Source organism: Taurulus bubalis (genome assembly GCF_910589615.1).
Source record: "Taurulus bubalis genome assembly, chromosome: 9".
In the NCBI taxonomy this organism is placed as follows: domain Eukaryota; kingdom Metazoa; phylum Chordata; class Actinopteri; order Perciformes; family Cottidae; genus Taurulus; species Taurulus bubalis.
Window position 1 is genome coordinate 25,872,422 of NC_136597.1, and position 12,729 is coordinate 25,885,150.

General features: G+C 44.0%; 1 protein-coding gene across 1 annotated transcript in view; it reads right to left on the reverse strand.

Annotated features, from left to right (window-relative positions):
- Positions 1–11,205, reverse strand: part of pot1 (protection of telomeres 1 homolog) — a gene marked incomplete at both ends in the record, with an annotated part of 80,592 nt that extends 69,387 nt beyond the window's left edge. The window contains 4 exons of the mRNA XM_079223416.1: positions 5,877–5,977; positions 9,645–9,717; positions 10,937–11,064; positions 11,181–11,205. Of these exons, the coding sequence (XP_079079542.1) occupies positions 5,877–5,977; positions 9,645–9,717; positions 10,937–11,064; positions 11,181–11,205 (327 nt within the window). The remainder of the gene's footprint in view (positions 1–5,876; positions 5,978–9,644; positions 9,718–10,936; positions 11,065–11,180) is intronic.
- Positions 11,206–12,729: the final 1,524 nt, after the last annotated feature.

Below are 12,729 nucleotides of genomic sequence, written 5' to 3' on the forward strand. Positions count from 1 at the left end.
GTCTGAATAATCACGTTACGGAGACACGCCGCCTGTCACCCGGGCTGCGATACGACGTCCCGCCTGCGACGAGCTTTGCGGCGCTTTTGCGTTCCATCAAGATGCCGCTGAGGGGAGGATTATCCCCGATGCCTTCACTGTCCCCCGTACAGGTGCAAGATGAATGGCTTTGAAGACTCCGTCAACACCTTTGAGTCACTTTGTTTGTCGAGATCAAGGGAGCCGCCGATCCACCGAGGGGTCTCAGAAGCAAGACGTTGGAGGTTGTGGTTTAATAATAATTATAATTATAGTAATATCACAGAATTCTGGAGGCAGCTACTTTGTCAGAAGCAACCGAAGAGCAACCGGTAACAGCATGACCCAATGCATGATGGGAAACGCCAATCGGCTCTCTGAGTTGGCGGTAAACATTACGTTTAGTATAAAATCCTACAAACACATATGAATTTAATCCGAAAGAGGTCTGTAAACTACAAGTGGCCTACAGATCAGATCTAACAGGAAGTCACTGTTTCTTTGACTTCCTGTTTATTCACATGTTTACTTGTTACATTAACTTTTCACATACAATTCATTCAAATATACGTAACCTGCAGGTATAAACATGTAGTAGAAGTAGAATGAAGTGTTGAGGAGAATCTAGACCGCTAACGATGGACAAATAACACTTTTTAAAGAAATGTTTTATAATTTAGAAGTGAAAGAATTCTTCAGGTTATCAATCAATCATCAATTTGGGTTTGAATGTTGTAGTAAATGGTCGAGGCCTGAAGTACTGCGATCTTGTACTTAAGTAAAAGTAGCAGTACCACAGTGTAGAAATACTTTGTCCAAAGTCCTGCTTTTAAAGTTTTACTTCAGGGCCAAAGTGTAGGATTATGGGAGATCTACTGGAGCATAATATCCATAACTATGTGTTTTATTCGTGTATAATCACCTGAAGCTATGCATCGTTTGGACATGTTGCACCGCCGGGTTTCTACAGGAGCCCAGAGCGGACAAACAAAAGCACTGGCTCCAGAAAGAGACTTTTGCTGTTTTTTTTAACCTTTTTTGTGACCTATAGGCCACCGTAGTTTTCTAACACACAAGGAGAAGTGAGCTCAAGAGGCCTTCAGATGGATGCAATCTGCAACCTCACCACTAGATGCCACTAAACCGACACGCTGCTTCTTTAAGTGAAAAGTCGTCAAAATGTTCTATTTTAGAACAACGTATGCGATATTATTGGATTATAATGGTTAATGTGAGCTTTAACGGTGGAGTGAACCTTAATTACTTCGTAGACGTTAGTTACCTGCTGGGTAGCCTCATCATTAACTGTTATCTTAATGTGCAATACATCATCATTCATTAGTTTATTTGATATATTATCGCAAGGAATCTGTCCGTCTGTGGGTACGTCCATTGCATATCTTTGAGAACCTTTGGATGGGGACCCAAGGGAGGGATTTGGTGCAATTTGGACAAGAGCCAAGTGCAACAGCAGCCGGTGGGGTGGAGCGACAGCCGGCTGCTGGAAACACAGATTTGACAACAGGGTTCATAGACATTTAGACTGATGGATTTCCATGACTTTAAACCAAATTTCCATGACCAAACATTTTGTGAAATCTCAGTGTAAACATGAAAAAGTGAGAAAATATAGTATTTAAACTAACAATGAGAATGAGAGCGTTTGCCTGCTTATATTTTGAGCGTCTTTCTTTTAAAAGCATATTAATTATTTCAAACTCAGCGTAAATAAACGTCATGAACACATGAAATTTCCATGACTTTTCCTGAAACTTTTGGGATTTTTTTTTTTTCCAGGCCTGGAAATAACCATTTTAAAATGCCATGACTTTTCCATGTTTTCCATGACCGTAAGAACCCTGTAGAACCAAACCCTGCAACCCTACTCTCTGAGATGAACTGGAGTAGAGTACAAATGAAAATAGTAAAGTAAATGTACTTAGTTACTTCCAGAGATTCTTTCTGCAGGAAATCCTGTGACTGTAAACCATCAGAACTTTGACCCGAGATCAGCTCAACAAATGAGATCATCTCATCCTGCAGATCAACGGCGCACAAGTCGAACAAACAGCACGAATCGGCTCCTTTACCTCGTTCGGATCACGCGCTTTACGAAGCGGAAAATTAAAATTTCCACGAACACGCCTTCAAAATAGCCTCCTCTTTTATTTTCGATGAGAATAACATAATGAAATCTCATCCGCATGAATATTTATACCGAATTAAGGCTTTCAAAAGGTTCTTCTTCATGCAACGCTCACACGCATCGAGGGAGCGACACCTCTGAACTCCTCTCTGTTTGACACCGTCACGTGACACGAATCTTTAAATGTCATAAATCCTGTTTTTCCGGCAGAGTGACGGGTTTTGGGTTAAAAAAATAAATAAAAATCAGAGCCGGTTAATTGTCCGTTGCCAGATGTGTAGAAGAAGCTGAATGGCAGCATTAAAAAATAAAACAAAGGCAGTTTATGAAAGCAAAGACATTCAAGAGAAAGACAATGGGAATCCTCACTCGCTCACAGCTTCTAAATGACTCCATTAAAACTAATTCAGAGGGAAACGACCGTGAAAAGATGTCTGCTTGTTTGTTTTGTTCTCGCATGAAGAATCTGAATACATTTTATGATTATAGCTGTAGAAAATGTAATTATCAGAACCCTCATATCCTGTCGTCTTACTTTTAATTAGACAGAATAAAAAATGTATTACATCGTTTACATTTTTATGAATTTTGTGGAAAGATCTACGAATGTTATAAAAGATTAAAAATGACAAGCAGCGTTTTCAACAACAAACAACAATCTGTCTTCATTCAGCAGGACATAAAAGCTAAATTGAGGGAGCAAATTATTATTTTTGTTTGGATTTTGGGGCGTTAAAAACGAAGACAACTTCCAGATTAGATTAAAGTAGTTGTAGCTCGCCGTTTCTGAAAATACGCAATTAGAAAGACGAGCCACTAAAAGGTGACGTACATTCATCTCTCACTTTTAGCTACGATGCCGTGAGTTTTCTACCAGGAGGAACTCCCACCAACATCACACACGTCAGGTAAGGCAGCGCTACATGTGGAACACAGCTAAGCTAGCTAGCCAGCTGTAAGGCAGCGTTACATGTGAAACACAGCTAAGCTAGCTAGCCAGCTGTAAGGCAGCGTTACATATGAAACACAGCTAAGCTAGCTAGCCAGCTGTAAGGCAGCGTTACATGTGGAACACAGCTAAGCTAGCTAGCCAGCTGTAAGGCAGCGCTACATGTGAAACACAGCAAAGCTAGCTAGCCAGCTGTAAGGCAGCGTTACATGTGAAACATAGCTGAGCAAGCTAGCCAGCTGTAAGGCAGCGTTACATGTGAAACACAGCTAAGCTAGCTAGCCAGCTGTAAGGCAGCGTTACATGTGGAACACAGCTAAGCTAGCTAGCCAGCTGTAAGGCAGCATTACATGTGAAACACAGCTAAGCTAGCTAGCCAGCTGTAAGGCAGCGTTACATGTGAAACACAGCTAAGCTAGCTAGCCAGCTGTAAGGCAGCCTTATATGTGGAACACAGATACAAAATAATTTAATGAAAATAATTTAAGGTCCCCTGGGCTGTATAGAAGAAGTTGACGTGGTCGTTGTTATGTCACTGATTGGTTTGTGGACAGACATTATGACGTCTCGAGTTCGGCGATTTTCGCCATCTTTTGTTTTGTTTTTGCAAACAGCAAACAGGGAGTGACTATAACTGAACTGAGGAGGAGTGACGTAGAGACGCCGTATACGGCTCTGGTAGCAGCAGCAACAAAAACATATTAGCTATAAAACAGATAGAAGTAGCAACACTCCTTTCTCCTTCCCATAACACCTAAAACCTTATTTCAACACAAAAATTTAAACAAAACAACAACGTTAAAAAGTGTCTTGGGAAGGTGGAGAAGAAACAAACACCCCGGCGGGATTTGTTAACACTCAAGACGGAGAGACAAGGAAACAGAGAAGCTGTAAATTAGATTCAGCAGCCAGACACCATCGTCATCGTCGTCATCATCCTCCCCCTTCACACTTTATCACAACAGCATGTCTGCACACGCTAAATTTAGATTTGTACGACACAGGATTCATATTTAAAAGGGCCTAGTTGCAGTTTGCACTTCTTCACTTCACTTCTTCCAGGAATACAAGAAAACCTTGAGGATTTGTCAATGTCACAATGTGGTTAAACTCTATTTTATAATATGACTATATTTATATAAAAACATGTCAGCATGGGTTGTTCAGGAGCAATAGCTGTTAAACGTCCGTGCTCGTATCTGACTGTGCACTTTGCCAGTTCATCACTCAAAGTGTGCGACAGCGACGCCGAGAGCCGAATCATTACAGCTAAGAGACGCCGAGAGCGCTTCTTCCACTAAAACCAACAGTTCTTATGATCAGTTATTAATCCATGAACATAAACAAACACATCAGAAGCATTAAAGTTCCGTCAGTCACAGAATTTGATTTCCCCAAAGCGGTTCCCGGCTTCATGTTTGCTCCTCTTGTTTGTTTATAAAAAGGTCGGGGGGTGACTCCTCTGGTTGTATAGAAGTCTATGCTTCATGTGTTAAAGCTGTATTATCTCTCCTGACCACCAGGGGGTGACTCCTCTGGTTGTATAGAAGTATATGCTTCATGTGTTAAAGCTGCATTCTCTCTCCTGACCACCAGGGGGTGACTCCTCTGGTTGTATAGAAGTATATGCTTCATGTGTTAAAGCTGCATTCTCTCTCCTAACCACCAGGGGGCGACACCTCTGGTTGTATAGAAGTCTATGCTTCATGTGTTAAAGCTGCACTCTCTCCTGACCACCAGGGGGCGACTCCTCTGGTTGTATAGAAGTCTATGCTTCATGTGTTAAAGCTGTATTATCTCTCCTGACCACCAGGGGGTGACTCCTCTGGTTGTATAGAAGTATATGCTTCATGTGTTAAAGCTGCATTCTCTCTCCTAACCACCAGGGGGCGACACCTCTGGTTGTATAGAAGTCTATGCTTCATGTGTTAAAGCTGTATTATCTCTCCTGACCACCAGGGGGTGACTCCTCTGGTTGTATAGAAGTATATGCTTCATGTGTTAAAGCTGCATTCTCTCTCCTAACCACCAGGGGGCGACACCTCTGGTTGTATAGAAGTCTATGCTTCATGTGTTAAAGCTGCACTCTCTCCTGACCACCAGGGGGCGACTCCTCTGGTTGTATAGAAGTCTATGCTTCATGTGTTAAAGCTGCACTCTCTCCTGACCACCAGGGGGTGACTCCTCTGGTTGTATAGAAGTCTATGCTTCATGTGTTAAAGCTGCACTCTCTCCTGACCACCAGGGGGCGACTCCTCTGGTTGTATAGAAGTCTATATAAATGACTCTACTTCTCTTGATGTATTCCCTCAGTAAACATTGTAAACATGAGTTTATGTCTCAATCTCTAGTTTCAAGTCTTCTTCAATACAGCATGATGTTCATTTAGTACATTATGGTCATTTAGAGTCAAACAGACCATAAAGCAGGGGACGCTTTAGGGGCGGGGCTACAAGGTGATTGACAGGTCGACACGTATACGGCGTCTCTACGTCGCTCCTCAGTCCACATATAGTGACCATAGTTCATCAGTTGAAAAAAAAAAAAAAAAAAATACAAAATGGCGACGGCCTTAATCCAAGATGCTCGAGTCTTCGGAACGTCGACCCACAAACCAACGGGTGACGTCCCGACGACTGCGTCCACTTCTTCTAACACAGTCTATGAAGTGTGAACAGGAACGGGTCCAGAACTAAAGTGGAACAATCATTTCTTCCCCTCGATCCGGATCCAAGTAAGCCCCGAGCTCCATAGTGCACCTACCCCTTGATTGACAGCTTGGTTGAAGTCCTGGGCCAGCGCTCCGAACAGGATGACGTTGATCGATGGGTTTTGGGACGAGGCGGTCGGCGGGGAGTCTTCTTCTGCAGAAAAAGAGATACAGGAGACCGATGAGGCGTTCAGGTGACGATACACTTACTGTACATCTTGTCGCGAACGTGTCAACGTTGGGAGTCGCTTTTACAGAATTTGACAATAAACTAAATATCTTTGGGTTTGATTGTCAGCGTCGTTGGAAATTAGAACAAGCCGGCAGCCAAATGCTGGTAAAATATGCACGAGACTGTTGTTGTTCTGTAGGTAACTGCAGTGACTTCAACCAGCGGAAGAGCTATGAGTAAGAAAATGTCTGCCAGACGCTTGGCTAATTCATGCAGCGCGAAATGCCACCGGCATACAGAGCTGCTGTGCAAAGAAGACCATATTTTTATCGGTTACCGCACACTTGTGATGCAATTCATGCAGGATTTATGCTTTTTTTGTATGTGTTTGCACCCCGAGACGGGAGGTCAGATTCATCGGACTGAGAGGTGTGCATTAAAATGTGAAGATGCGATGGATGAGCGTGTTGCGATGGAATGGTTGAGTTGAGTCACACCTCGAGTATTTACAGCCATTTTTTGACATTTTTTTAAACCAAAAGATTAGCGGAATGCAGATTTAACACATGAAGCATATACTTCTATACAACCAGAGGAGTTGCCCCCTGGTGGTCAGGAGAGAGAATGCAGCTTTAACACATGAAGCATATACTTCTATACAACCAGAGGAGTTGCCACCTGGTGATTTGTAGAGAGAATACAGCTTTAACACATGAAGCTTTCACTTCTATACAACCAGAGCAGTCGCCCCCTGGTGGTCAGGAGAGAGAATGCAGATTTAACACATGAAGCATAGACTTCTATACAACCAGAGTCGCCACCCACTGGTGGTTTGTAGCGAGAATGCAGCTTTAACACACGAAGCATAGACTTCTATACAACCAGAGGAGTCACCCCCTGGTGGTAAGGAGAGAGAATGCAGCTTTAACACATGAAGCTTTCACTTCTATACAACTAGAGGAGTCGCCCCCTGGTTGTCAGAAGAGAGAATGCAGATTTAACACATGAAGCATAGACTTCTATACAACCAGGGGAGTCACCCCCTGGTGGTCAGGAGAGAGAATGCAGCTTTAACACATGAAGCATATACTTATATACAACCAGAGGAGTCACCCTCTGGTGGTTTGTAGAGAGAATGCAGCTTTAACACATGAAGCATATACTTCTATACAACCAGAGGAGTCACCCCCTGGTGGTCAGTAGAGAGAATGCAGGTTTTAGGACACTTCCACATCGGCTTGACTTTTCAGAACCGGAGGTTGTCGTCTGGTCCAGACACAAACGCAGTACTTGAAGCCCGACTAGATCGTCTCTAGAGAATCAGGTCCGATAGGAACCCGTTACCTGCATTTGGGCTGTCACTTAAAGAATGAAGTCACGTGGAACTTGTTTGTAGAATGTATGTGGTCGTGTTCACTGGCGCCTCACTTGAGTAACAGACTAACAGAACAGTAAGGCGGCTGAATTGTTCATGAGGCATCTGTGCTGTTGAATACAAAACGCTTCCACACATTGCTCTCGGTGTCATGCTCCTGTTCAGCACCGCTCGCTCGTTTTTCTCCATATCGTTGGACAACGACAACAGACTAGTTTATAAAAGCTTTCTCACAAAGTCTGCAACAAAAGAGACAGGAATAGAAGAAACATTAGTGTGACGGACTTGTCTGTGAACCAACAATACAGGAGAGGTGGACCCGCTCGTCCTGCAGCTGGGAGACACAGGCGGGTGTCAGAGAGGGGAAAAGAATAAAAGGAAGGATGCTCCCCCGCCACAATAAGAGTCTCAGATATCTGAGGCTTTAAAAATCAGGCTGCTCAGAGATAAGGAGACCACAGACGAGGCAACAATGGGACACGCTGAACTCTTTAAGAGAAACCAGCGAGCAGCTTAACACACACAGGAGGTGCAGACAGACAGACAGACAGACAGACAGACAGATGTACAGACAGACAGACAGACAGACATGCAGGCAGATGTACAGATGTACAGACAGACGTACAGACATGCAGGCAGACAGACAGACGTACAGACAGACAGACAGACGTACAGACAGACAGACAGACAGACAGACAGACGTACAGACAGACAGACGTACAGACAGACAGACGTACAGACGTACAGACAGACAGACGTACAGACAGACAGACAGACAGACGTACAGACGTACAGACAGACAGACAGACGTACAGACAGACAGACAGACAGACAGACAGACAGACGAACAGACAGATGTACAGACAGACGCACAGACAGACAGACAGACAGACGTACAGACGTACAGACAGACAGACAGACAGACAGACGTACAGACAGACAGACAGACGTACAGACAGACAGACAGACAGACAGACGTACAGACAGACAGACAGACGTACAGACGTACAGACAGACAGACAGACAGACAGACAGACAGACAGACAGACGTACAGACAGACAGACAGACGTACAGACGTACAGACAGACAGACAGACAGACAGACAGACGTACAGACAGACAGACAGACAGACAGACAGACAGACAGACAGACGTACAGACAGACAGACAGACAGATGTACAGACAGACGTACAGACAGACAGACAGACAGACAGACAGACGTACAGACAGACAGACAGACGTACAGACGTACAGACAGACAGACAGACAGACGTACAGACAGATGTACAGACAGACGTACAGACAGACAGACAGACAGACAGACAGACGTACAGACAGACAGACAGACGTACAGACGTACAGACAGACAGACAGACAGACGTACAGACAGACAGACAGACGTACAGACGTACAGACAGACAGACAGACAGACAGACAGACAGACAGACAGACAGACAGACGCACAGACAGACAGACAGACGAACAGACAGATGTACAGACAGACAGACGTACAGACAGACAGACAGACAGACGTACAGACAGACAGACAGACAGACAGACAGACAGACAGACAGACGTACAGACAGACAGACAGACGAACAGACAGATGTACAGACAGACAGACGTACAGACAGACAGACAGACAGACGTACAGACAGATGTACAGACAGACGTACAGACAGACAGACAGACAGACAGACGTACAGACAGACAGACAGACGTACAGACGTACAGACAGACAGACAGACAGACAGACGTACAGACGTACAGACAGACGTACAGACAGACAGACAGACGTACAGACAGATGTACAGACAGACAGACGTACAGACAGACAGACAGACAGACAGACAGACAGACGTACAGACAGACAGACAATAAAAAGTTAGGTTGAGGCAACAATACCACGACCAGCAGTCGTCTTTTTGGATATTATGAAGTACATTGCTCCGACTGTTGTTTGTCACATGAACAATTAAAATACGTTTACACTAACATCAAATACAAAAGGCTCCTAATTTACTTCTTATTGACATTATTTTTGCCCTGAGCCACAGGAAACTTGTGACTATTTCACAACCTGCCTTGAAAGGCAAAACATTCAAATGTATTAAACTTCTGCTAAAAAATACCCCAAAACATGACGGGTTGCTGGTTTGATTCCTCGTGGCAGTACTGCTCTTAAAAAAAGAAGTGCATTTTCCATCTGGACCAGCCTGCAGGAAGAGCAACTAAACGAGTTGCTCACTCAGGAGCAACGGAGCCGCTCATACCTTGAATGACGGTCTTCAGGAGGTTGTTGTCAAACGCCAACGACACCAGCGGGCCTTTACGAACCACCTTCCCCTGGAGAAATTAACGGGAAAAAAAGAAAAATACATAAATAATCGCTTAGAAGAGACAAAGTGGAAAGCGTCTCACTGAAGGATCTCTCGGGGCCGTCAGCGGATCAAAGCCTCGTCAGAGAAGTGAGCGGCGTTGACGAGCGCTTCGGGAAATGAGCTGCGAGACAGAAGGTGGATTATTCTGCCGCTTTGGGTTTTTTAATTTGTATTTATGTATTCCAGAGAACAAGAAAATAGCCTCGCGTGAAAAAAACAAAACAGGTTGTGGCAGGTGACAGATAAATGAAAAGGGGAACACTGAGAAGAAGAAGAAGAAGTGACAAAGAAGTTGTGTTCTTTTTACGCATCTCTGTGAGAATTTACTTTCAAATTACCTTTATTTGAATTGCCCAATATTTCAAAATGTTCTGTAGAATCACCGTCATGTTCCTCGTGTGTGGTGGTAGTGGAGGAAGTACTCTTGTACATAAGTAAACGTAGCAATACTCTGTTAAAAGTAGAATAATCCCACAATGTATTTTCAAAAAGGTATAACTTCTCCACATTTAATTGTCAAAAAACGACTAGACCAGTGGTCTATATTTGTTTAGTTGAGCACTCATCATCCCAATTTCTTTATTTGCAATTTTCTAAAAATGTCAATCTCATCACATCTTTAGCTTTTGGTGGTATAAATGTACTTTTTTTGTATCAGTTTGAAGCCACATTTTTGAGGATACACTTAAAAAATGTTGGTTGTTTTCCACCCAAGTGAAGGATTTTAGCCGTCAGACGCCTGGACCTCAAGTATATATATATTATAATATATATATATTTTTTTTTTCTTAATTTAAAATGTATTTAACCAGAAAGGGCCAAGAGTGTCCTGGCCAAGACAGCAGTAGCATAAACACTGTTTCAGACATACAAAATAAAACAGTGACAGAACATTTTTAGATCACAGCATAAAAAAGTAAAACCAAAACGAAGACTCAAGTCATCATATCCTAGTTCACACAGGCGCACATACCTCAGTCAAAAACATCTACAACCAGATGAACCTTCCTCCAACTCTTTCAATCTATTTACCAAAGGCCCATTTCAGAAGAATATACATTAATATTATGACATAGAGTTCAGCTTCATTCGTAATAATAAAGCAGCAGACAATGGAAATACTTGAATAAAGTGAAAGTACGTTGAAATTGAACCGTGCACATTGCGGGTCGCCGGAAACAAACCTTGACTGTTTTGTGGGAGTAGTCTCCGTCGGCGCCGATGAGCGAGATGGGAACCCTGGTCAGGTGCGCCGGAACCTGGGCGCCTGGCCCCGCCCCCTCAAACATCACTCGCTGAGGCATGGCGTCACCTGAGGGGAACGTGAACGGAAACATTTAGGATTGGAGGCGAGTTCCGTCTCTGGTTCGGTTTCAACCTGCGTGGCGTTTATTTTAAAAGGTCTTTTGGTTCCAAGTCCCGTCTGACCGTCCTCCACCGCCAGACGACTCATTACCAGGACGAACCCTCTGACGGGAAACACCCCGATCCGTGTCGACAGCACGGCGGCGTTGGGGAGGGTAAAGGCCGCCAGGCGTTTTTCAGAGAGGAGCCCAGAAAAAGTGCCGGCCGTGTTCCCAGCAGGTAGCGCGTTGCCTCCTGTCACGGCTCGTTAGTTTGATTCTCGGCGGATTTGACCGGCGAGTCCCTCGGTGGTTAATCTCTCGTTTCGACCGAGGACGAGACGGAGAGCGGGAACAGCCTGCGAGGTACGACGAGCTGCTCGCTCGGCCGTGCAGTCAGCCGCTCGGTCAGGCGGAAAAACCCCCCGACCAGGAAAATAAAATAAAATCAAACAACCCTCTCTGATTTAGACCGTGGGGGCGGGGGGGGGGGTCTCGGGGGCCCGGGGCCTGAATTAGAGCACGATGAGTGATTTATTCATGAGATCCGAGCTGCTCTGTGTGAAGGTACCACGAGTACTTTTTAGGGATCTGACCTACAGCTGCTCCACGTCACTCCGTCTGACCTGAAAACCTCACCGAGCTGCGGGTTCACGGACTCACTACACCCGTTACAACAACAGAGGTTGTACAACAACGGTTCACTACCCACGTTTTGGCGATTGAGGGCCAATTTAGGGAGCCAGCATGCGTCTGAGGGCCGGCCAGGAAGTCATAGGAGTCATGATTGTTGGGTGGTATGGCCAAAAATTCATATCACGGTATTTTGCAAGATTCTGGAATTTTCACGGTATTTTTTAAAGACATTCATTCATTGACGCCGAAAAGGACCGCCGGCCAACGGAAGCTAAACTGGAGGGACTTAGGACCCAGCAGTTTCTTCTTGTTGTGACAGTGGGTGAGCTCTACCCAGCATGCAGTTAGGCGGTGTAATTTTATAAATGTACAATTATTAGTGCAACGAATTGTTTATGTGTCACAAACTGTTGTGTCGTGATGTTTTACCTGTTAAAGAGCGTTAGTTGTGGGTTATTAATTGTTAGAACCATGACTTCGACCGCTGAAAAATAAATATCGCTGCCTGCCGAAGAGCGACAACAGTTGTTACGGCTGTGCATGACAATATATGAAAAATTCATACCATATGGAAATTTGAAAGTTTCTCACAAATTCTTTGAGCGTCTTTGAGCGTCGACCGGCTGCAACTACGATACAGTCTGTATTCTACGATGTCTTAAAAGAGCAACAGACAAAATTAAATCAAGGTTTTGCATCAGCAAAAGTTGATTTAATTGATTTAATTATTGATTAAGGGTGATCCGGTGAGGGACTTTGGGGCCGATTGCTATATATATATATATATATATATATATATATATATATATATATCATTTTGTTTTTTTAAAGTAGCACTTTAGTAGCACTTAAATTAGGAGTTGCCGACTGTTTATTTATTGGCGCAACATGTGCAACGTACACGGATTGGTGGGAAACGCTCAATAAGAAAAACAATGGCATTGTATTTAATGCCAACAGCTGCGCGGCGGCACAGTTATGGCGTTTATGACAAACTG